We start from the raw sequence: 25,458 nt of genomic DNA on the forward strand, positions 1-25,458 counted from the left end.
TATAACGTCAACATCACATAATTAGTTCAAGGCCAATTAACAACACATATACTGTGCACTTAGCACATATTTTTATAGTTACGTAAACCTAAAAAATGGTTGTCAAAATATGTACTCAATGTTTTTATGTTCATATGACAAGCGGTCACTTTCATGTTCAACAAAATGAAAATATTGTGTTCACTTAACACAACAAAAACATATAATTACAACATAAGTTCCAGAGTTATGCTGAACACAAATATTTTGTGCTGTTTCACCATAAAACTGCCACAATGTTTTGTGTTTTTTACCAACGTATTATGTTTTAGTACACATAATTAAGTTTTAACTAGTCAAAGCAACGTTAAATTTAAAGGTTGAGAACAACTTCCATTTATTTGTTTGTCTAATTTAAAATGTTTGAATAGAAAGGATACATACAATTTGTGTTATGTTTGATTTGATCGTACTGCAGTCAGATGCAATTGGTTCATTGGCTGGTCAATTCCCATGATGCAAGGCGGTAAATAGAGTTGTGTTAAAATTTGCTGAAAAGTTTGCAGTTTGTTCGAAATACAAATGTAACTTTATGAATTCCGTTTATTAAACGTGTCTGTTTAGAATTTTTGTTGCCTGGTAATTGTCATTGTTGTGCTGATTTACATTTGTAACCATGAGTTAAGTGACTGTTACGTTTGATAAGAGCTGGACTATTGCAGCATTAGACTTTGAGCAGTAATAGGCTTCCTTCAGCCATTAAGCTGCAGTGTATCACTTCACTAGTGGTCCTTTTGTGTAAAGTGATAAAAGATCAGCAGCTTTAGAGGGGCCCCTATTTTGCATGAGGCCCTTGGACAGCCACACCCAAACACTCATGCTATTGATGTGGTTATGATGTTTTGACTGTTTAATTGTTGTTTGTACATAAAATTAACAAGTTATGACACATAACTTTTTGTGTTCAATAAGCATAAAAATACACATTAAGCAACCTGATTATTCTATGTTAATATAACGTAGAATTATATGTTAAGAAAACACTAATTATTTTTGTTGCATGACTAAAAAAGGTTAAACTGACATAAATTTCCTTTCAGATAACACTCATGTGACACATTTATTTTATGTTTAGTGTACTCAAAACTTTAATGTTACCATACTGTGCTAAATTAAAAGTTTTGAGTGCAAGCCGTTTCCAAAACAATTTTAGGTTGAGTTAGCGAAATTGGATTTACAGTGTAGTTTCTAAATAACTTATCCCAAGTCTTAATAAGTTCATAGTTGCATTAATGTATTTAAAATCACCTATAATAGGCTATAGGTAAGGTAGTCACTAAGGTAGCCAACCACAGATACAGTTCATCGTGAGGATTTACTGTGCCACATGTAAGTGTAACTTATAAAATCATGCAGACAATTATCATTTTAATAGCTTAGTATTCTATGCACTAAAACATTATGTAAAGGCTTTAGGCCGCCCTACACTTTATTGTATCCCCAGTTTAATATACAACTTAATTTTAAGCTGGGGATGATCCGTTTGTGGCCCTCTATGCAAGGCAGCAGTTGGTAACCAGTGAAGAGAGCGAGGAGCGGTGTAGTGTGAGAGAACTTGGGGAGGTTGAAGACAAGTCGAGCTGCTGCGTTCTGAATGAGCTGCAGGGGCCGGACGGCACGTGCAGGCAGACGGGCAGGCAGCCAGGAGGGAGTTGCAGTAGTCTAGACGTGAGATGACGTCTAGACCAGATTAGATGTGAATAATGTAGATATTGTGTTGATTCGAGACAGTTAGTGTTTGTTGATCCTGATAATAACGGATGTATTTATAATATTGATTCATCTGCTGCAGTTAGAACTCTGAATATGTTTGTTATTGGAAACTTTGAAGACTTAAAGTGAAACAAGTCAAACTGATGAAGCTCAACATACTTCCACTCTCTCTGTTAACTAGCCTATCTTTAAAACAAATAGCATGATAATTCACAAACACGTGTAGGTTGAAAACAAAACTAAAGTATCAATGTGAGTCCATGGGAGTCTATACAAGCGACATACAAGGGTCTATACAAGCGAATGCGTATTTTTTTGGCCTCTATATACGTTCTATTATATATTTAGGCCTATACTAGTAGTATATAATAGTTCTCAAAAGGCAACTGAAAGATTTATCATTGAGCCTAGATCTTTTCACCTTCAGTCAATTTTTAAACTAAACTGTCAGAACTGAACATTTACACAGTTTATACACAGTAGCAAACTGATCTGATGTCTGCCTGACATGAGATAGATAGATAGATAGATCGATCTCCATCTAATCTATCATCATAACGTTTGGTTTAACCTTCGTGTGTGTGTGTGTGTGTGTGTGTGTGTGTGTGTGTGTGTGTGTGTTCTAATATGAAGGTTAAACCAAACGTTATGATGATCACAGATATATAGCTATACACCATTTTAATAGGTTTCACTGTCACAGATAAACAGGCCTAATTAAAACAACAATCATTGGAGAACGAGTAATGTTAGAGTTGTGTCTGATAACAAGGAAGTGAGGGCAAGTTGCCAGTTGAAGGTTGGGAACTGTTTTACAGTTTTTTCCAATTGCTAACACACTAAAATGACATGCATAGGACAATTATTTAAACTGACACACAGAGAGCAAAACCTCTTCTCAAGTCTCCAAAAGTCTAAACACATTTTCTGCTTTACACACATTTTGCAATTCGAAATGGCACTTTTTGAAATGCCCTGAACACGGTTCTCTGCATAAGACACAAAAATTGGACGTAAAGTCACATGTTTGCCATTTCAAAACAGTGCCATTCAAAATTAAAATTATTTTTGTTCAGTCCAATGCAAATATATCTGCTGTGCATATGTTGCACTGACTTGTTTTGTGAAAAATAAAAAAACAAAATGTTTAAACAGCATGTGTGTGTTTATCTGTAAATATTTCTGTGCATGTGAACAATCTGAAGAATTTTCTACAATTGTAACTATTTTAGTATTATGACAAAGCATACTAAAGATGAGTGTTTTTCATTATGCCCAACAGTGTGTAGTTGGTTAGACAAAAATCTGGTAACATGAATGAAGTGTGTGTCATGTGTTGTAAAAGTTTGATTTTGATGATATATGTAGTTTTGGTTGCAGTGCTTCATTTTGCAGGATATATGAGGTATTTTGAAGTTTGGGTGTGTGGTTTTGTGAATTGTGTTAAGTATTTTGATAAAACCACCCTAGTTTGCAAAATTGTGTTTTAGTAATTGGAAAAAAAACTGTAACTGCAGCTTTTAGTCACCGCCCTCTGCTTTATCTCACAGTTCATCTCAGATCATAATAGTAGACTCATACTTCCCCGTTCTTCCTCAGTTGAAAAACTCTACTATCTGGCACCATCTTGTGACAAAAATACATCACTGTAGCTGCTTATTGTCAGTCCTCTGATCAGTCATGTGTAATAAGTAACCCAGAGGAAGAAGTATAAACAGACTGTATGTGTTCTCTCTCTGTCCTGTAATAAGTGAACTCTGAGCTCATGTGTTTGTGACTCTTCACCTCTGTCTCCTCTCACAGGGAGAAGATGATCTGCAGCATCCTGCTGCTCATCATCCTGACCTCCTGTGTCTCTGGTTAGTTTACAGCTTCACTTTATTATCCACTAACACTAAACAAAGAATCACTAAAGTGTCCACAGAAACATGTGGAGATGGAGTTTAAAGTTGTCAGTGTGTCTGCTCCTCACTTTCCCTCTCTGTCTCCTCAACAGGAACATTTGTAGTGAATGTGACCCAGACCTCCTATCAGGCAGAGGAGAACCACGACATCACACTGGAGTGGACCTTCACAACCAACCCTCACAGTTCCTCCAACTCTCTTAATATCTTCTGTGAACTGATAACTGATCTCAGATCCTCAGTCCTGTTTCATCTCCATAAAGGAGTTGAGGTCCCAGAGTCTCAGGATGAACAGTTTGCAGGACGAGTCCAGTGGGACAAAGACGTCCTCAGAGAAGGACGACTCAGACTTCATGTGTCCAGACTCAGGACTGAAGACTCGGGACTGTATGTGTGTAAAGTGTTCACAAGTTATGGGAGTAACTCTGGTAGATGTTGGCTCAATGTCACTGGTAAGTTGATTCAGGAGAACTGGAGTTTTCCTGTTTGTACTTAAAAAATGAAAGATGCAGATTATATAGTCATTTTCACTGAAACAGGTATCCTTCCTGTCAATCAGCCACATTATATTTTCTGTTCTTTACAGCAGCTGCTGATGAGCCAAAACCTCAGAGACCAACAGTGAGACCAGAACCAGAGAGTCTGAAATACATCTGGATCCTCTACACTGGACTGGCAGCAGTAACAGTAACAGTGGCAGTAGCAGTTCTACTGATTCTCTGTCTTTTGTCTTCAGTCTTTGTTTTAAATGTATTAATGAGAAAAGAAAAATATATTCAGCTGTACAGACGTCGAGTTTATCAGAGAAAGGAGCCATCAGGACTAACAGCACCCAGTCTGGAGGACCCTCTTTAAATGAGTCATCAGAGCATAAAGTCACAGTCATAAAAACTAAATCAGACTCCTAGAGTCTCTCCTCCGTCTGTTCTTAGTGTCAGAAAACTATCTGATATAAAATGTTGTTATATTTTTATATTTTAAATGATGTTCATGTTACTACAGGTTTGAGTTTAAATGAAGATGACATGTTACATCATGTTTTGTCTTCTTCTAGTTGTGTAATTACTTGCATCAATATATTATGTCATATGTTACTTGTAATGTTATCTCTATTGTTACCTGTCTAGGGACTATAGATGTAGCATTAATGCTAACTCCAGCATGTTTACATCTTGATGTTCATTAACGAGCTCTGTCCCTATCAAATATTTAAGTAATTACAGCAGAAATAACTAATATCAGTGTTAATAATGTTTTTATTGTTTTGCAGCTTTTAAAGAAACAAGGAAAAGACTTGTTGACGTTTCTTAGACAAATATGAAAAATGACCACAGCTTGTGTGTTTTCTCTCAGGTAATGTTTCAGTTCTTGTTCTTCAAGACAAAATGTAAAAGACTGATTTTATTTCTTTTTTAGCTTCAATGTAAAATATTTGTTACTCAAAAAAGTCTGAAATTTCAGAGAAAATTATCTCTTCTATTTGTTTATTAACTTGCATCAATATATTATGTCATATGTTACTTGTAATATTCCCTCTTGTCGTACTACTACAGATGTATATTAGCATTAATGCTAACTGATATGTTACATCTTGATGTTCATTAATCTAAATTAATAAGTTATGACAGCAGAAATGACTAATGTCTGTAATAAAGCTTTCATTGAGTAAAGTGTTTTGTAGCTTTTAAGGAATCAAGGAAATAAGATCCGTGTACGTTTTGATCGTTTGAACCACAAAACAAAATCACGAGAAACCACCTGTTTTTCGTTTGTCGTTTCAAACCAAAAACAAAGAAACGATAAAAAAAAAAGAGCCGGGTCCGTGTACTTTTTCGTTCATTCGATTTTCATTTCATAAACAGTATTAAAAAACAAAAAACGAATGGTTAGGCTATTTGATTTTCGTTTTAAAATACAAAATTTGAAATTGAAATACAAGGCATTTTTTCCTTTTCATGGTCAAAAGGGGATGGGAGAAATTTAAAATATACTTTGATTTTCATTTTCTATTACAAATAACAAAAATAAAATCACTCGAAAATAGAAATGAAAAAAGCCTGTTATTTTCATATTCAGAGACCGGATGTTGTCATTTCCAAGGCAACAGTGTCAGTGTAGCCTACCAGTGGTGCTTTCAGCCCAGGCTAAAATTAGCCTACTCTGGAAACATAGGCTAGCCTACTCTTGATAATGCTTGGGGGGAATTTTATTTCATAATGTCACATTTATTTATTACCCTCTCTCCCTGCCTCCCTCTGACTCTCTGTCTCTACCCTCAGCAGACAACTTCACTCAAAGAGAGTCAAACCAACTGAGGAAATAGACTTTCAGTTCACAGCTGTAATGTTACCGTTACGCCACCATTACCAATCCCAGCAAACTTTCTGTTGCTTGCTGATCTGGCAGAGAGTCACCGGGGGTTCGGGATCAGATCATGGGGATCAGACCTCCGGTGCTGGGTCTAATATTCTAATATTAGCTGCTGCAGCTAGCTAGCAGCTAGCCTCCAGCCCTGTGACCTCGGTCCCCGCGGTTCGCTCCCCGGTGCTGACTGACTCTGGTCCGTTTGCAGAGCTGGCGTTACCCGCTCTAGCTGAGCTGGGAATCTGCCGCGCTCGTGTTTTAGTCATATTTTCTTTTGTTTGCAGATAGTGATATGCTATGATGCACTGATGTCAGGCAGGCTTGCTAGTTGCTTTTAGTCGAAGTCTGTGAGTCAAAACTTCCTTTGAATATAACGTGCATATAAATAGACGGAATAAATAAAAGTCCCCTGAAATAAATAAAAGTAAAACATATGTATTTAGGCTATTGAACTATAATGACTAATGCGTATGTTCATATGTATTGCCTCATTTATGTATTTCATGATCTATTTCATAGCCATATTTATGTATATTTATGTAAACGGGGGCAAAAAATGGATGATCAGTCGCTCAGGAAGTTATAGGCTACAGTTTCCCTCAACTGCAGCCGGGACATTCTAAAACGCTTAACGTGAAAAGGCTTAACATGGTTTAATCTACCTAAACAATGATCAATCAGATATCAGTCAGATAACGTCCATAATAATTGGACTTTGGGTTAGATTTTTTGACAGTTTTCAGTGGTTATGAGGAGCAATATGAGATAGAAATTTGGTAATCATTGATCATTGTTTAGGTAGGCCTACATTAGGCTAAACCTAAGCTTCTTCCTCGCCATAGGCGCCAATGAAGAAGAAAACGTTAACGTGAGATAACTTATATAATCGTTGAATTTCAGTTTAGTTTTTTTGACAGGCTAAGTGTTCATGACAAGTTATGGCCATGAGAAATATGGTGATGGTTAAGTGTTTTTTTTGTTTTTTTCATGTTAAGCGTTTTAGAATGTCCCCTGCAGCCTGAGTTAAAGCAAATATGGTAGTGTATGTTTTGGTCATTCGATTTTCATTTCATGAAATACATAAATGAGGCAATACATATAAACATATGCATTAGGGTTTCCAAAGTAATTTTAGCCTGGGCTGAAAGCACCACTGGTAGGCTACACTGGCGCTGTTGCCGTGGAAATGACAACATCCGGTCTCTGAATATGAAAAAAACAAGCATTTTTCGTTTCTATTTTCGAGTGATTTTATTTTTTGTTATATGAAATAGAAAATGAAAATCAAAGTATATTTTAAATTTCTCCCATCCCCTTTTGACCATGAAAAGGAAACAATGCCTTGTATTTCAATTTCAAATTTTGTATTTTAAAACGAAAATCAAATAACCATTCGTTTTTTGTTTTTTAATAGGCCTACCTGTTTATGAAATGAAAATCGAATGAACGAAAAAGTACACGGACCGGTCTGAAACAAAAGGGGTGCAGAGGCACCTTATGGACAGCAGGGGGAGCTGACTGCTGGGAAGCACACTGTTGAGGAGCATCTGTCTGCAGCTTGGTTACCAGGCTGGCTTGGCCTCTTGTTTCACATTACATGATAGAAACTGATGATGTAGGCTAAACACAAACGACATTTCATGCAACAACAGTTAAGTTTTCATGTAGTTACTGTAATTGGGCCCGTGTACTTTTTTGTTCATTTGATTTCCGATTTTAAACCTTATTAATATTGATGACAATGTGTTCAAACGGAAAACGAGCCATAATTCAGGAAATAAACGTGTCCATGATTCTATTGAGAGACTTCCAGCTGACAGCGGGGTGTGTGAGCATCACTGACCGCCGGCGAGCAAGCGATCCCGACCGCCAGCTGGCTGTCACGTCAGACTGAAGCTTCTTGAGTCAACTTCGTTGGCCATCAATTTTTGTAAAACTGCCCATATTCAAACTCTACACAGTTATTTTTTCGCATAAAAAAGTCTCAGAAGTGAATTTAGTAGTGAAATAGCAGAAGAAAATTGTAAAAGGTTTTCAGTTGTTGGCTGCTGCTACTAGCCTACGGCAAACTCCCGATCTATATAATCAAATGCTTTTTTACAATTTTTGTCTGCTATTTCACCACTAAATTCACTTCTGAGACTTTTTTTATGTGAGAAATTAACTATGTAGAGTTTGAATATTGGTAGTTTTACAAAAATTGATGGCCAGTTGCACATTCTCTCCGATGTTGTCAGAAGCTCCAGTCTGTCACAGCCAGCTGGTGGCGGCCGGGATCGCCTCCCTGCTGGCCGGCCAGTGATGCTCACAGACACCGCTGTCAGTTGGAAGTCTCTCAATAGAATCATGGACAAGTTTATTTCCTGAAATATGGCTTGTTTTACGTTTGAACACACTGTCATCAATATTAACAAGGTTTAAAATGACCCATTTTTCAAATTTGGATATTGTTTCAAAATCGGAACTCAAATGAACGAAAAAGTACACAGGCTGTACAAAAGGCCGTCAATCAGGAGTGATTGTGAGTGTATGTCGGAAAATAGCGCGGACACGCGCCTCACACAGTGCGTGCCACCTGGAGAAAAAAATGAGAGAAAGAAAAAGGAGAGGTCGCAGTTCGGAGGATGACTACTTGGTTGAGATTGTAGGCTATGTGTGCGTCCTCGAGATCTAACCACATACAAACACACAGCCATAGCAGAGCTACCCACACCCATGTTTGTAGCTACTGTTGCTTAATTAAATAAAACATCAGAAGAGAGAAGTTGTCTCCGTCCATGTTTTAAACAGACACACCTGGGGCGAAGTTGGAAACCAGAATCAGCTTTAAATCCAGTCCAAATCTAGTCCTCACTAACACGGGCCCAATTATAGTATCTAGGCTACATGAAAACTTAACTGTTGTTGCATGAAATGTCGTTTGTGTTTAGCCTACATCATCAGTTTCTATCATGTAATGTGAAACAAGAGGCCAAGCCAGCCTGGTAACCAAGCTTCAGCCAGATGCTCCTCAACAGTGCTTCCCAGCAGTCAGCTCCCCCTGCTCAGTTCAATTCAATTATGGTATGATTTTTCCTAGTAGCGTAATAAAATAATAATATTTTTAATTTGATCTTGCTTCGTTTTCTCTCTGGACTTTCAATTTGGATTATGAATAAATATATCCTCCATACTTTACGACGGGGAACTGAAGCTGTTATCTCTGCTCTCTTCAAAGCTGCCAGACTCCTTTCACAAAAACATAATTTTACCGTGCAGAACACGGTAGTTGCTGCGCTACCGCTGCCTCGAGCAGTTAGTTAGTTTGTGTTATTGTTTGCCTTTCTTTAGCGTTAAGCAAAAGAAAGTCTGTGCTAGCTGCTAGTGAAGGCTAACGTTACCTGCGCTGCCTTCCATAGCAACAGCCTCGGTATGTGTGAGGAGGGCAGCCAGCCCAGGAGAGCTTAGATTTTATTGTGAACAGGATTTTTTTTATGAATAAAAAACTATTTAAATTGAAATGTGACTAACTTTGATGACTGTTTTATAAAAGCAATAGGTCACTTTAGGCTCTGATATGTTGTGATTATATAACAGCTAAGAGGGGTTGTTGTCGGGCCAACAACGCCCCAATTCAGCAGCTTTTTAGATAAATAAGAACCTGAGAAAAGAAGTACTGTGGAAATCAACGATCCTTACACTTCTTCTCTTTTAGTGAAATGTTTTCCTTCACATGAATGAAACAGATGTGTTTGGTCTCTTTACAGCAGCGAGGGATCGGCCTGAACCTGAGACACCAAACACAACAAGTCCACCAAACACAACAAGTCCACCAAACACAACAAGTCCACCAAACACAACAAGTCCACAACAACCAGAGAGTCGGGGAAGGATCGGTCTCTACTGTGGACTGGGACTGACAGCAGCAGCTCTGCTGGCTGGTTGTTTCTGTATTTTCAGACACTTTCTGTCTAGAAATCAAGATTTCTAAACAAAGTTACAGTTCACAAAGTGCATCAGTAGAAACTTTAATCAGACAAAACTGTTAGAATTCAATTTTATACCACAGAGACAGAAAATACTAGTTTCTCACAAACAAACTGAAAGTGGATTAAAACAAATGTTCCCTTTATATTCTTCAGTAAGTGAACTTGAATCCTATAACACAACTGATTAATAATGGAGGAAAAGATGTTCCTGTTTATTAGTTTGGTCAAACTGTCACTTATCAGACAGATCTGAAATGTGCTGTGTTCACTTTATGGAAATATCTGCCTCGTATACGACGCAGGCTGTAGCTAATATATGCAATATTTTCAATGTAAAGCTCTATGAGATCAGTTTTCATAACAAACATATCCATTAGTATGTCTATCCTGTCTGTCATGTAGTTGACTCCTGCAGGATGTAATGAAGCCTTCATGGTAACTGAAGATCCTTCAGATCTGCATCAAACTGTAGCAGCACACAGGAAGTGAAGGCATCTTCTTCAATGTTTTGTCTTCTTCTAGTTGTGTAATTACTTGCATCAATATATTATGTCATATGTTACTTGTAATGTTCTGTCTTGTGTTACCTGTCTAGGCACTACTGATGTAAATTAGCATTAATGCTAACTCCAGCATGTTTACATCTTGATGATGAGGACTTTGACTTGAGAAGTTGGTTTTTGCTCTGAGTTGTTGAGGAAGCAGACTCTCAGTGCTCTGATGGATGTTGGAGAGCCAACCAGAGCTGTGTTTAGCTCTCTTATCTCTCCTACGCCTGACTGACACTTATACACAGTACAAACACAAGCTGAATGGTGTGGTTGGTGTGTGTATTTGCACATTGACTTTTTACTGGCTGTCTGTTGCAGAAGTTCAGACACAAACTGGAACTCTGTCCTCTGGACTTAAATTTATGTGAGGATTGGTGGATTAGACAAGAAGTTAACAGATAATAATGTGGTCGGTTCTCTCAGTAAAGAGACAATTCAACAACAACAGTTTAACACACATTTGATTGATTGAAGACAGATCATCCTGAAACCTGATCCACATAAAAAGCTGCTCTATGAGACTTTAAACAGCAGCTGGAACATTTCTATTTTCTTTTTTAAAGGTTATATTGTTGATAAGAAATTCACTTCCGCTCAATTTTAATTGTCTAGTCTGGTTTCTAGTCTGTCTGGTAAGACCAGGCTACGCATACACGGCCTCTGGCATCTTCTGTGGCCCCTCCTCCTTAGGTGAACGCTGATCAGTACAGGCTACTTCAGGAGACACAACACGGCTCGCTGCTCGCTTTACTTCATGTAAGTTACTAAAAATACATATTTCATGATTCACAGGTTGTGTTTTTAACTGTGGGACATTTACTTTCGATATTTGGACTAGCGAACATTTACTTTTTTTCCCGCTCGGAATGGAAACCCGAAACTACGGCAGAAAAACACGGAACTCTGTGCTACTTTTTTCCCTTTTTTCCCCTGCGTCTCTCATTCCTGCTGGTTTATTCTTTCATGTCTTCTGGTTTTCTAGTGGTTTGTGCTTTTTGTGTTTGGTTAGTCTTGGTTTGGACTGTCCCCTGCGTACCCCAGGATGCCTTCATTTGTTTTCCATCTGTCTTTTGTTAATAAAATCCTTTACTTTGCATTTTTGGGTCCGAGCCTCATAATCCTGACAACATCTGAGTTATTAAAGACCAGGGTTTTATTAATTAATTGTCATATGCACATTTAAGGAGGTTACTTCCCCAACAAAATATGTAAAAGAGGAGAGAAGAGTAAGTCCTGCCTAGACTAGATGTGTGCTGACTCAGATATAAATAGAAAAGTTGATCTACAGGAGAAGAAATAGTTGAAAGCAATACAGAATACCTGAGAGCCTTACTGCTAAATATTTCATTATGTTTTTATAGTTGTAATCTATGTTCACCTTTACATAAAGATATTTCGCAAGGGCGTAAGTCCCAGGGGGATTGGGGGGGGGGGTCAGGAAAAAAAATGCTTTTTCAGTTTAGAAACATTTTGAGTTCCCCCTCCCTTGCCTCACAGTGGTTTGCACCTGATCTGATCTGTACTAGACTCACAGTCACATCTGGTAGTGACAGGAATGTAGTAAGTAGGCCGTTCAAGGCTGTTTTATTCACATTAAACATCGGATGACGTTGTTCTTTTCTCAAATAGAAATGATGCTGAGTAATTAATGAATTAGTTATGACAAAAGTTTGCTATGTTAGTGTAATATAATGTAATGCACCCACTACAACTAACATTACCACGGCGATAAGCCTAACGTTATGTGTGCGAACTGACATTAGGGTTAATATTGAAGATCTACAGTTGTGTTTTGCTCAATATGAAGTTAAGTGGCTGAACAGTTAAATATATATCCTCTGTCCCAGAAGAAACCTAATATGTATGCGGAGGACGCAAGATCATTTTATAATGATAATATGACCACGTGGTGAACCTATGAACCTAACTCATATTTAGACATCTGACGTTAAAGATTTGTGTTGTTGTTGCTCAGATAAAATGACAGAGAAATGAAAATCAGGAATAAGATCTCAAAACACCAAGTAGTAAGTACAATAAGTCCTTATATCAAGACAATTTGGTAACATCTTTGAATGGGTGCTTATGGAAATACTAACGTCACTATGTCATAGGCAAAGAAAACAGAAAGAACTGAGGAACAGGGAGACCAGGGACAGTCAGGTGTAGAGTCTCAGGTAAGTGTGTTGACCTTAGTTCATATTTTTGGAGGTGTGTGGCTGTCAGGGTTAGCAGATGAGCTTTACCAGTGGCTCACTAATTTACATTATGATCAGCTAATTTAACAAGTGTACAAAAGCCTTGTATTTCTTTTATATGGGGACACTTTTTCAAAATAAGTCATTATGTTTTAAGGTATTTGTGTGGCTTGATTGTAAACAACTTAAATATAAATACATGGTTTTAAAGAAGAATATTTTGGTCAATTTAGTCAGTTTTTTCATTGAATCAAGAGAAACACTGAAAAGAAGGCTAATGGTACAGTCTCCATGCTACACTAATGATAGTATTAAGGCTTTCCTCTGTGTACACATGTCCTCTACGAGTATAATTGGCTGTACTGTCCCCTTCAAAAATTGCTCTTCAGAAATTTTATGTTTATTGTCCCCCCCCCAATGTTAGATCAGATTTACGCCCATGATTTCCAGCACAAACTGCTTCAGAAAACGGTAGAATAGGGGCATAAAAAATCACCAGAAATTCAAAATGTTCAGCGGAAGGCCTATATATTATATATTTAGAGCTATAGGCTGCTATAGTCAGGCACGTGCACACATAGACATCAAAAGCGGCTTGAGCACCTGCCCTTTATCTTCCTCAATAGAAAGTTCCCTTTTTTGAGGATGCTTTTGATGATGTTTTTTTTTTTTTTTTTTTTAATTTAGCTTCTAATACAGACTGTGATCATCAAACATATATAGGCTATACTCATATATTTATATATATATATATATATATATATATATATATATATATATATATATATATATATATTCTATATTTGTCTACACTGTCGCAGATTAACAAAGACCTAATTAAAACAACAATCATTGGAGAATGAGCACAACGTTATAGTTTGGAATGATAAGCATCCTGTTGAAAGCCGTTAGGAAATGGTTAAACTACAGCTTTTAGTCTCCGCCCTCTGCAACAACAATCATTGGGGAATGAGTACAAGCCGAGTAACGTTAGAGTTTTGTCTGATAACAAGGAAGTGAGGGCAAGTTACCAGGTGAAGGTTGGGAACAGTTTAACTATGTTGCACTACAGCTTTTAGTCCCCGCCTTCTGCTGTATCTCACAGTTCATCTAACATCATTTTAGACTTGTTATTCTTCAGTTGAAAAACTCTACTAACTGGCGCCATCTTGTGACAGAAATACATCACTTTAGCTGCTTATTGTCAGTCCTCTGGCTAGTCATGTGTAATAAGTAACCCAGAGGAAGAAGTATAAACAGACTGTATATGTTCTCTCTCTGTCCTGTAATAAGTGAACTCTGAGCTCATGTGTTTGTGACTCTTCACCTCTGTCTCCTCTCACAGGGAGAAGATGATCTGCAGCATCCTGCTGCTCATCATCCTGACCTCCTGTGTCTCTGGTTAGTTTACAGCTTCACTTTATTATCCACTAACACTAAACAAAGAATCACTAAAGTGTCCACAGAAACATGTGGAGATGGAGTTTAAAGTTGTCAGTGTGTCTGCTCCTCACTTTCCCTCTCTGTCTCCTCAACAGGAACATTTGTAGTGAATGTGACCCAGACCTCCTATCAGGCAGAGGAGAACCACGACATCACACTGGAGTGGACCTTCACAACCAACCCTCACAGTTCCTCCAACTCTCTTAATATCTTCTGTGAACTGTTAACTGATCTCAGACCCTCAGTCCTGTTTCATCTCCATGAAGGAGTTGAGGTCCCAGAGTCTCAGGATGAACAGTTTGCAGGACGAGTCCAGTGGGACAAAGACGTCCTCAGAGAAGGACGACTCAGACTTCATGTGTCCAGACTCAGGACTGAAGACTCGGGACTGTACAAGTGTGTAGTAATCACAAGTCAAGGGAGTAACTCTGGTAGATGTTGGCTCAATGTCACTGGTAAGTTGATTCAGGAGAACTGGAGTTTTTCTGTTTGGACTTAAAAAATGAAAGATGCAGATTATATAGTCATTTTCACTAAAACAGGTTTCCTTCCTGTCGATCAGCCACATTATATTTTCTGTTCTTTACAGCAGCTGCTGATGAGCCAAAACCTCAGAGACCAACAGTGAGACCAGAACCAGAGAGTCTGGGAAACATCTGGATCTACGCTGGACTGTCATTAGGAGCAGCAGCAGTGGCAGTTCTACTGATTCTCTACCTGAAACGCCTCTTTGTCTTCAATTGTTGTTTTAAATGTATTAATAAGAAAAGAAACATATATTCAGCCGTACAGACGTCGAGTTTATCAGAGAAAGGAGCCATCAGGACTAATAGAACTCAGTCTGGAGGACCCTCTTTAAATGAGTCATCAGAACATAAAGTCACAGTCATAAAAACTAAATCAGACTCCTAGAGTCTCTCCTCCTTCTGTTCTTAGTGTCAGAAAACTATTTGTGATATCAAATGTTATATTTTTATATTTTAAATGATGTTCATGTTACTACAGGTTTGAGTTTAAATGAAGATGACATGTTACATCATGTTTTGTCTTCTTCTAGTTGTGTAATTACTTGCATCAATATATTATGTCATATGTTACTTGTAATGTTCTCTCTATTATTACCTGTCTAGGCACCACTGATGTAAATTAGCATTAATGCTAACTCCAGCATGTTTACATCTTGATGTTCATTAACGAGCTCTGTCCATGTTCAGTTACTATGAATTTAAATTAAGTTATGACAGCAGAAATGACTAATGTCTGTAATAAAGCTTTCATTGAGTAAATGTTTTGTAGCTTTTAAGGAATCAAGGAAATAAACTTGGTGACCTTTGTTACAATAAAATAAATGAAAATGACCACAGTTTATGTTTTTCATCAGGTAGTGTTTCAGTTCTACGTCGATTGAGACTAAATGCAAAAACAGACTTTTTTTACCTTCAATGTAAAATATTTGTAATCCAGAAGAGTCAGAGAAAATAATGTTGCTGCTGAAACATCTGAGATATGATTTGGTGTTTTACTACAACAGAAAAAGGAAATGAAGTGAATCAAATTTGGTAAATTACAGCAAATAAAGAAATCACACAGAACAATATGGAGACATCTTCCTGCTTCTTCTTCTTCCTGCATTTCAGTTCCAGAGACATTTAAACCACAATGCAACCGGAGCACCACCTCTTCCATTCATGTGTGTTATTATGCTGAGCTGATAGCATGCAGGTTAACTGTGGAGACTTGATGATCAACTCCTTCAACAAGACCAGCTGACTCCCAGTAAAAAGCTCCCTCTGCTGGTTCATCTTTAACTCCACAGCTTCTCTTTAACCTTTAAAACCCATTCAGTGAGACGACCACACATGAGTTGTTACTGAAAACATGTTTATTTTACAGAACTGAAAGAGAAAAGATAGATAGATAGAGAGAGAGAGAGAGAGAGAGACCCCAATATAAAAGCTTAAAAATGGTGAGTTTAAGTGTTCTGTGGTTGAGTCCTGCAGGTTTGTACATCTAAAATATAACTGTGGATCTCAACACGTTACTGTAAAACGTCTTGTTAAAACAGAGTTCTACCTTTCTAGGTTGAAAGTGTTTGTCTCGTCCTGCAGGCTGCAGCTCAGTCTGAACTTTGAACTGCAGGAGACACAACTGGGACCTGTTGATTATAAAAAAGTTCAAACCATGCTTAATGTTATGAAAACAATGTCCCCTTGGTATAAATGTACATAATGTACTCTGCAGCCAGATCTAATCAAATAACTACACTAATCAACATTTGACATGCCTCACCCCAACCCAACCTTCTAAAAATTGATTAAGTCACAACTATCAATTTGCATACTGGAGAAAGACTCATTGTCCTCACAGGAAAGGTAACTGTTGTCTTGGCATTAGAACAAAGAAAATGCATATCTCTGTAAACTTGAATAGAATTGGCACTACCTTTGTCTGCCATGAGAGTAAACCTGAATTCAGAGGTGTGTCCTAAATCGTGGGAGAGATGTCATTTGAGGAACCACCCTCAGCTCCTTTAGGATAAATTTGGAAACTTCACAATGATTCAGAACTGTTTGAATGTGTCTCCCGAAGGGGAGGCATGTTTTTGCAGTCCACTGCTGGCAGTGTTTTATTGATGTATTGTTTTATATTGTTTGGACTGCAAAATTGTGACCCCACAAGGAAGCATGCTTGCAGTCCACTGCTGGCAGTGTAACATTTGTTTTTGTCATGTCGTTTTCACCATGTTGTTTATTAAACCTTTTGCTTAACTTTCAATTGGACACTAGCCTTTCTCCTTCCTCCTCAGAAATCAAACGATCACGTTGTGTGCTTTTATATTTTCTAACAGACCTCTGCAGGACATGAAGAGACGTGATGGTCCCACTCAAGTTTCAACACATTCACATATATACATACATATTACTGTTTTTATTTTATTTTCTTTTTTTACATAGGCCTACTTACTGCTGCATAGTTAGAGTAAGTAAACTCACTGCCTCTCTGGCTGGCAGCCACAGAATTTTTTTCAGAAGTTTCAGGATGAACAGTTTGTTCATTCCTGTGGTCCAACCATTCAATTCAAGGGTGCTTCCTCAGGGTAAAATTGAAAACTATATGTACTAAGTAGGTACTAAATGACAGAGGAACCACAGATACCAGAAAGTGTTGTGGGGGAGGAGCATCTGCAGGGGAAGAGCGATCAGGAGCTCAACATGACAACCCAAATTACAAGTAATTTTCAGCATGTCGCATGTCGAGCAGTTAAGCTTTTATGTTCAATAATCACTTTAAATCCTACAAACAAACATTCAACATGATGAAAGTATTTTATTCAGTTTAACTAGATGTCGTCCTCGTCCTCTCCTGTAGACTGGACCCTGAATAAAGGAGTTCTCATTGTTGTTAGCTTTTTCTCCACTAGGTGACACTAACAGCTTGTTAAAATACAGCCGCATGTTTGAACCTGTTCAAATTTGATTGATATGTATTTCTTTCTTTCTGTCTGTCCCAATGTGTCAATACAGAATTATAAATAAAAAACCTAAAACTGTGTTGCCATCTGGACACCACACGGTGTATAACATCTCAGTGATATCTTACTCTGCTGAGTCTAAACACATTTGGTTCCTTGTTATATTTGGCAGTGAAGCACTGTTGTGGTTTTAAACAATAAAGAGGTATTTAGTGTGTAGATGTTTTGATAATGTGACATCTGGTTACGCTTGTTAATGCTGAAATATTTATTGACATGTTTCAGTCTTTCTGACCTTCAGGTTACAGTAGGCCTAAATATGCCATACCTGTCATCACTCCAGATTTACGCCAGACTTTACCCTTTGTGTTCTCCCTCCCCCCTCCCCTCTCCTCTGTAGCCTAGTAACATTCCTAGTGGCGTCACAACGTTCAAACGTCATCCGGCCATATATAAGCGGGCCACAAGCAAAACTATCATTACGGAGCAACATGGAAGAGAGACACACAGGAGAAGAGAGAAGCGACTATAAGAGGTTATTTTCTCTCTGCATCTAGTCCATCTGAACCCAGTCACTCAAAGCTTCAACAGGTTGGTTGGACTTGTGTTTTTCTTTTATCTTTTAGTGGGAGAGGATCGCTGTTGTGATGGTTGTTGCTCCGGTTTGTAGCCTACAGCAGAGAAGTCCCGGTTTTGTAAGATGATTTTGCTCTTTTTGTTTTAAACTTGGGATAAAGGTAATGACAAACTGTAGGCTATTTATTCTTGGACAAAGTTATAAATGATAGCCTAAACACAAATATATCAAAACCTGAGAAATGTTATGGAAAATAAATGACAATGTACTGTAAATCAGCACGGTGAGACCCTTTGGAGATATTATAGCGAGAATAACTTTTATTTTAATGACACACTGTACATGCCTGATCTATATGAATGTGTTTATTTTGGTCTCAAAGAGCTGATGACAACATAATTATCTTTTCAAGCTGTCATTCAAAATTCTCCAAGAATTACTCCTCTGTTTAGATAACAGCACATTCACACCTATTAATGATTGTCTTTAATTGTTTATGGCGTTTTTACAAAAGGCAAATATTTGTTCAAGTTCAGGGTGATTCTCCACTAATGCACATGTGGCTCTGTGGCCTCAGATCTACATGCAATCTTGGCATTTAAACACATCCAACAACTTTTGTTTGTTTAATTGTTTTAGATCATTATTACTCAGCAAGAAAAAAAACTATCTCTAATATCTCCATACACTGTAAACCCCAATCCAGCCATGGATTTTAATGTTACGTCCACACAAATGTTCAGGATTGTCAAAACAACATAAAAACTTTATGTTCATTTGACACAAAAAAACCATCCCATGTGAGGTTGACATAATTTTTTTATGTTAAGTCAACAATTTTTGACTTTTGAGTTCATTCTACTTAAATGTATAACGTCAACATCACATAATTAGTTCAAGGCCAATTAACAACACATATACTGTGCACTTAGCACATATTTTTATAGTTACGTAAACCTAAAAAATGGTTGTCAAAATATGTACTCAATGTTTTTATGTTCATATGACAAGCGGTCACTTTCATGTTCAACAAAATGAAAATATTGTGTTCACTTAACACAACAAAAACATATAATTACAACATAAGTTCCAGAGTTATGCTGAACACAAATATTTTGTGCTGTTTCACCATAAAACTGCCACAATGTTTTGTGTTTTTTACCAACGTATTATGTTTTAGTACACATAATTAAGTTTTAACTAGTCAAAGCAACGTTAAATTTAAAGGTTGAGAACAACTTCCATTTATTTGTTTGTCTAATTTAAAATGTTTGAATAGAAAGGATACATACAATTTGTGTTATGTTTGATTTGATCGTACTGCAGTCAGATGCAATTGGTTCATTGGCTGGTCAATTCCCATGATGCAAGGCGGTAAATAGAGTTGTGTTAAAATTTGCTGAAAAGTTTGCAGTTTGTTCGAAATACAAATGTAACTTTATGAATTCCGTTTATTAAACGTGTCTGTTTAGAATTTTTGTTGCCTGGTAATTGTCATTGTTGTGCTGATTTACATTTGTAACCATGAGTTAAGTGACTGTTACGTTTGATAAGAGCTGGACTATTGCAGCATTAGACTTTGAGCAGTAATAGGCTTCCTTCAGCCATTAAGCTGCAGTGTATCACTTCACTAGTGGTCCTTTTGTGTAAAGTGATAAAAGATCAGCAGCTTTAGAGGGGCCCCTATTTTGCATGAGGCCCTTGGACAGCCACACCCAAACACTCATGCTATTGATGTGGTTATGATGTTTTGACTGTTTAATTGTTGTTTGTACATAAAATTAACAAGTTATGACACATAACTTTTTGTGTTCAATAAGCATAAAAATACACATTAAGCAACCTGATTATTCTATGTTAATATAACGTAGAATTATATGTGAAGAAAACACTAATTATTTTTGTTGCATGACTAAAAAAGGTTATGTTAAACTGACATAAATTTCCTTTCAGATAACACTCATGTGACACATTTATTTTATGTTTAGTGTACTCAAAACTTTAATGTTACCATACTGTGCTAAATTAAAAGTTTTGAGTGCAAGCCGTTTCCAAAAATATTTTAGGTTGAGTTAGCGAAATTGGATTTACAGTGTAGTTTCTAAATAACTTATCCCAAGTCTTAATAAGTTCATAGTTGCATTAATGTATTTAAAATCACCTATAATAGGCTATAGGTAAGGTAGTCACTAAGGTAGCCAACCACAGATACAGTTCATCGTGAGGATTTACTGTGCCACATGTAAGTGTAACTTATAAAATCATGCAGACAATTATCATTTTAATAGCTTAGTATTCTATGCACTAAAACATTATGTAAAGGCTTTAGGCCGCCCTACACTTTATTGTATCCCCAGTTTAATATACAACTTAATTTTAAGCTGGGGATGATCCGTTTGTGGCCCTCTATGCAAGGCAGCAGTTGGTAACCAGTGAAGAGAGCGAGGAGCGGTGTAGTGTGAGAGAACTTGGGGAGGTTGAAGACAAGTCGAGCTGCTGCGTTCTGAATGAGCTGCAGGGGCCGGACGGCACGTGCAGGCAGACGGGGGCAGCCAGGAGGGAGTTGCAGTAGTCTAGACGTGAGATGACGTCTAGACCAGATTAGATGTGAATAATGTAGATATTGTGTTGATTCGAGACAGTTAGTGTTTGTTGATCCTGATAATAACGGATGTATTTATAATATTGATTCATCTGCTGCAGTTAGAACTCTGAATATGTTTGTTATTGGAAACTTTGAAGACTTAAAGTGAAACAAGTCAAACTGATGAAGCTCAACATACTTCCACTCTCTCTGTTAATTAGCCTATCTTTAAAACACGTGTAGGTTGAAAACAAAACTAAAGTATCAATGTGAGTCCATGGGAGTCTATACAAGCGACATACAAGGGTCTATACAAGCAAATGCGTATTTTTTTGGCCTCTATATACGTTCTATTATATATTTAGGCCTATACTAGTGGTATATAATAGTTTTCAAAAGGCAACTGAAAGATTTATCATTGAGCCTAGATCTTTTCACCTTCAGTCAATTTTTAAACTAAACTGTCAGAACTGAACATTTACACAGTTTATACACAGTAGCAAACTGATCTGATGTCTGCCTGACATGAGATAGATAGATAGATAGATAGATAGATAGATAGATAGATAGATAGATAGATAGATAGATAGATAGATAGATAGATAGATAGATAGGTAGATAGATCTCCATCTAATCTATCTATCATAATGTTTGGTTTAACATTCATATTAGACTATCTATCTAAAACGTTATGATAGATATCTATCATCATAACGTTTGGTTTAACCTTCGTGTGTGTGTGTGTGTGTGTGTGTGTGTGTGTGTTCTAATATGAAGGTTAAACCAAATGTTATGATGATCACAGATATATAGCTATACACCATTTTAATAGGTTTCACTGTCACAGATAAACAGGCCTAATTAAAACAACAATCATTGGAGAACGAGTAATGTTAGAGTTGTGTCTGATAACAAGGAAGTGAGGGCAAGTTGCCAGTTGAAGGTTTTTTTCCAATTGCTAACACACTAAAATGACATGCATAGGACAATTATTTAAACTGACACACAGAGAGCAAAACCTCTTCTCAAGTCTCCAAAAGTCTAAACACATTTTCTGCTTTACACACATTTTGCAATTCGAAATGGCACTTTTTGAAATGCCCTGAACACGGTTCTCTGCATAAGACACAACAATTGGACGTAAAGTCACATGTTTGCCATTTCAAAACAGTGCCATTCAAAATTAAAATTATTTTTGTTCAGTCCAATGCAAATATATCTGCTGTGCATATGTTGCACTGACTTGTTTTGTGAAAAATAAAAAAACAAAATGTTTAAACAGCATGTGTGTGTTTATCTGTAAATATTTCTGTGCATGTGAACAATCTGAAGAATTTTCTACAATTGTAACTATTTTAGTATTATGACAAAGCATACTAAAGATGAGTGTTTTTCATTATGCCCAACAGTGTGTAGTTGGTTAGACAAAAATCTGGTAACATGAATGAAGTGTGTGTCATGTGTTGTAAAAGTTTGATTTTGATGATATATGTAGTTTTGGTTTAGAGCTTAGATCGGCCCAAAAAATCAAGCCCGAACCTGCCCGAGCCCGAGCCCGAGCACGTTGTGTCCGAGTGAAGAAAGGTAAAAAAAAAAAAGAAACAATGATGAACAACATATTGTTGTCACTGCCCAGGACTTGTTTAAACTGCTTCCATACCTCCGACTTTCCTCCACACTTGCTCAAAGTTAATTCTCCTGTTTTTCTTTTTTTCTTTACATCTTCAAGCTCTCGGTGTGATGCGTGCGAGAGGAGGAGACTCCGCGCATGACACGTGCTGCATTTTGTAACTGCAGCCTAACTTTTATACACATTTGTTACTTTTATATAGCCTATATATATTTATAATATTTCTGATTATGGCATAGCTGTCTCCCCACCCAAATAGGATAATAAGGTAATGGATAAAAAAAAAAAAAAAAATTGCTTGATCAAGGGTCCGGCCCAGGCGCGGTCCGGCCCGAGGATGTGGCGGAAAATAACGGCCCGAGCCCGACCCGAAGTCCGGTCGGGCTTGGGCCGAGAATCTAAACTCTAATTTGGTTGCAGTGCTTCATTTTGCAGGATATATATGAGGTATTTTGAAGTTTGGGTGTGTGGTTTTGTGAATTGTGTTTTGTATTTTGATAAAACCACCCTAGTTTGCAAAATTGTGTTTTAGCAATTGGAAAAAAACTGTAACTGCAGCTTTTAGTCACCGCCCTCTGCTTTATCTCACAGTTCATCTCAGATCATAATAGTAGACTCATACTTCCTTGTTCTTCCTCAGTTGAAAAACTCTACTATCTGGCACCATCTTGTGACAGAAATATATCACTGTAGCTGCTTATTGTCAGTCCTCTGATCAGTCATGTGTAATAAGTAACACAGAAGAAGAAGTATAAACAGACTGTATGTGTTCTCTCTCTGACCTGTAATAAGTGAACTCTGAGCTCATGTGTTTGTGACTCTTCACCTCTGTCTCCTCTCACAGGGAGAAGATGATCTGCAGCATCCTGCTGCTCATCATCCTGACCTCCTGTGTCTCTGGTTAGTTTACAGCTTCACTTTATTATCCACTAACACTAAACAAAGAATCACTAAAGTGTCCACAGAAACATGTGGAGATGGAGTTTAAAGTTGTCAGTGTGTCTGCTCCTCACTTTCCCTCTCTGTCTCCTCAACAGGAACATTTGTAGTGAATGTGACCCAGACCTCCTATCAGGCAGAGGAGAACCACGACATCACACTGGAGTGGACCTTCACAACCAACCCTCACAGTTCCTCCAACTCTCTTAATATCTTCTGTCAACTGTTAACTGATCTCAAGAATCCAGTCCTGTTTCATCTCCATGAAGGAGTTGAGGTCCCAGAGTCTCAGGATGAACAGTTTGCAGGACGAGTCCAGTGGGACAAAGACGTCCTCAGAGAAGGACGACTCAGACTTCATGTGTCCAGACTCAGGACTGAAGACTCGGGACTGTATGTTTGTGATTTGATCACAAGTTATGGGAGTAACTTCCATAAATGCCGTCTCAATGTCACTGGTAAGTTGATTCAGAAGAGCGTTCTTTCAGTTTCAATTCAGCAGCAGCTGAGAAGAAAAGTATACTATGGACTTCCACAATCCAAAATCCTTTGTTTTTTTCATCACATGAATGAAACAGATGTGTTTGGTCTCTTTACAGCAGCGAGGGATCGGCCTGAACCTGAGACACCAAACACAACAAGTCCACCACAACCAGAGAGTCGGAGAAGGATCGGACTCTACTGTGGACTGGGACTGATAGCATCAGCAGCTCTGCTGGGTTTTTGTTTCTGCTTGTCCAGTCTTTGTCTCCCGACAGAACAAGATTTCTATTCAGACAAAAGTCACAGTTCCGCAGGTGGATCACTGGAAACAGTTTCATCAACATCTTGAGCGAGTTAAATGAGACAAAACTGTTAAAATGAACAGTGTTGGGAGTAACGCGTTACAAAAGTAACGCAATTACAGTAATGTATTCCTTCTTGCTGTAACGCAGTAATATAACGCATTACTAATTAAATTTCGGTAATATTATACTCGTTACAATCTCAGTAACGCGAGTTACAACGCATTTTAACGCAACATTTAGTGGTGCATTGTTTTTTTTAAGAATTCACCAACACCGCAACACATTTCTTCACAGGAAAAAAAAAAAACTGTATTAGTTTCCTGTCGCTGTATTCGATGGTTGAGATGACTGCAGAGACAGATACATTTGCGAGATGGATATTATTTTCAGGAGTTATTACGCTGCGTTGAAGTGAGCTGTCCTGTTTCTATGACGGACATGTTGACGGACATGTTGCATCTCAGTAAGCTAGCAAGAGTAGGCTACACAACAGACAACTTCCGTGTAGCCTACTTCAAATCAAGTACTGTAAATAATGTTAATAGTGAGTTTTAATCACACTATAATTGAACATTTCCTTTAGAGTGTTTTAACCTAAACAACATGAATTTCTTATTGAAGTGCTATAAACAAACATTTTACAACAATGCCATACTTTTGAGTATTTTCATTTTCTCCTACTTGCCTATTATATGTTTTACTTATCTATTTTGTATAGCTTTAGTTACTTTGCATATTTATATTAATTATACAAAATATGAATAATCTATGATGTATTAAAGTGGATAAAGACGAGACTTTATTGATCCGGTGGTGAAATTCACAAGCTAGCTGCCAAATCAAACTTCCCCTGTTATTTTGGTGAAAGTAACTCAAAAGTAATGCAAAAGTAGTGTAACGCATTACAATTCAGAGACAGTAATATTGTAATATAACTAATTACTCTCAAATGACAGTAACTAGTAATCTATAATGTATTACATTTTGGAAGTAACTTGCCCAACACTGAAAATGAATCATTAAAGAACTAAAAATCAATCACATTACTCCACAGCACAGCGGAGTAGCTAATGTTAGATGCTGGCTATGCTGACAGTCATAAAAGCCTGTGCTCACGTGGAGCTTTGTACCCGACTGACAGACACACTTTCTCGGCTAAAAATGACTCACAGTTGGTCGGCTACAGCCGCTGAATAGGCTACACGGTTTGTTGCGGTTTCTGTCATAGGTCTGTTACGGTGGTTGTAAACAGCTGTGGCACGCTTGCCTGGTTCCCCGGCAACGTTAG

At 37.5% G+C, this 25,458-nt stretch overlaps 3 protein-coding genes across 8 annotated transcripts in view; all 3 read left to right on the forward strand.

Moving 5' to 3' along the window:
• The window catches only part of LOC116060419, a 236,379-nt gene that overhangs the window by 126,860 nt on the left and 84,061 nt on the right, over positions 1-25,458 (forward strand). The window lies entirely within an intron of this gene.
• LOC118493513 lies at positions 3,365-9,990 on the forward strand. Of its 4 annotated transcripts, none has more exons than XM_035993597.1 (4): positions 3,365-3,611; positions 3,749-4,108; positions 9,770-9,808; positions 9,863-9,990. In XM_035993597.1, exons 1-4 carry the CDS (start codon positions 3,563-3,565, stop codon positions 9,988-9,990), a joined length of 576 nt encoding a protein of 191 aa, XP_035849490.1. In that variant the 5' UTR covers positions 3,365-3,562. The 4 variants fall into 4 exon arrangements, with proteins under 4 accessions (XP_035849490.1, XP_035849489.1, XP_035849488.1 ...); XM_035993596.1 differs by having other exon boundaries at positions 3,368-3,611; positions 9,767-9,808; XM_035993595.1 differs by having other exon boundaries at positions 3,369-3,611; positions 9,767-9,990.
• Positions 13,976-24,244, forward strand: LOC116053414 (V-set domain-containing T-cell activation inhibitor 1-like). 3 transcript variants are annotated; one of them, XM_035993564.1, is made up of 3 exons: positions 13,976-14,138; positions 14,276-14,635; positions 23,985-24,238. In XM_035993564.1, exons 1-3 carry the CDS (start codon positions 14,090-14,092, stop codon positions 24,212-24,214), a joined length of 639 nt encoding a protein of 212 aa, XP_035849457.1. In that variant the 5' UTR covers positions 13,976-14,089; the 3' UTR covers positions 24,215-24,238. The 3 variants fall into 3 exon arrangements, with proteins under 3 accessions (XP_035849457.1, XP_031159867.1, XP_031160390.1); XM_031304007.2 differs by lacking the exon at positions 23,985-24,238 and adding an exon at positions 14,770-15,433; XM_031304530.2 differs by lacking the exons at positions 13,976-14,138; positions 14,276-14,635 and adding exons at positions 23,193-23,343; positions 23,481-23,840 and having other exon boundaries at positions 23,982-24,244.

The sequence above is a fragment of the Sander lucioperca genome, chromosome 17 (genome assembly GCF_008315115.2).
Source record: "Sander lucioperca isolate FBNREF2018 chromosome 17, SLUC_FBN_1.2, whole genome shotgun sequence".
Taxonomy (NCBI): domain Eukaryota; kingdom Metazoa; phylum Chordata; class Actinopteri; order Perciformes; family Percidae; genus Sander; species Sander lucioperca.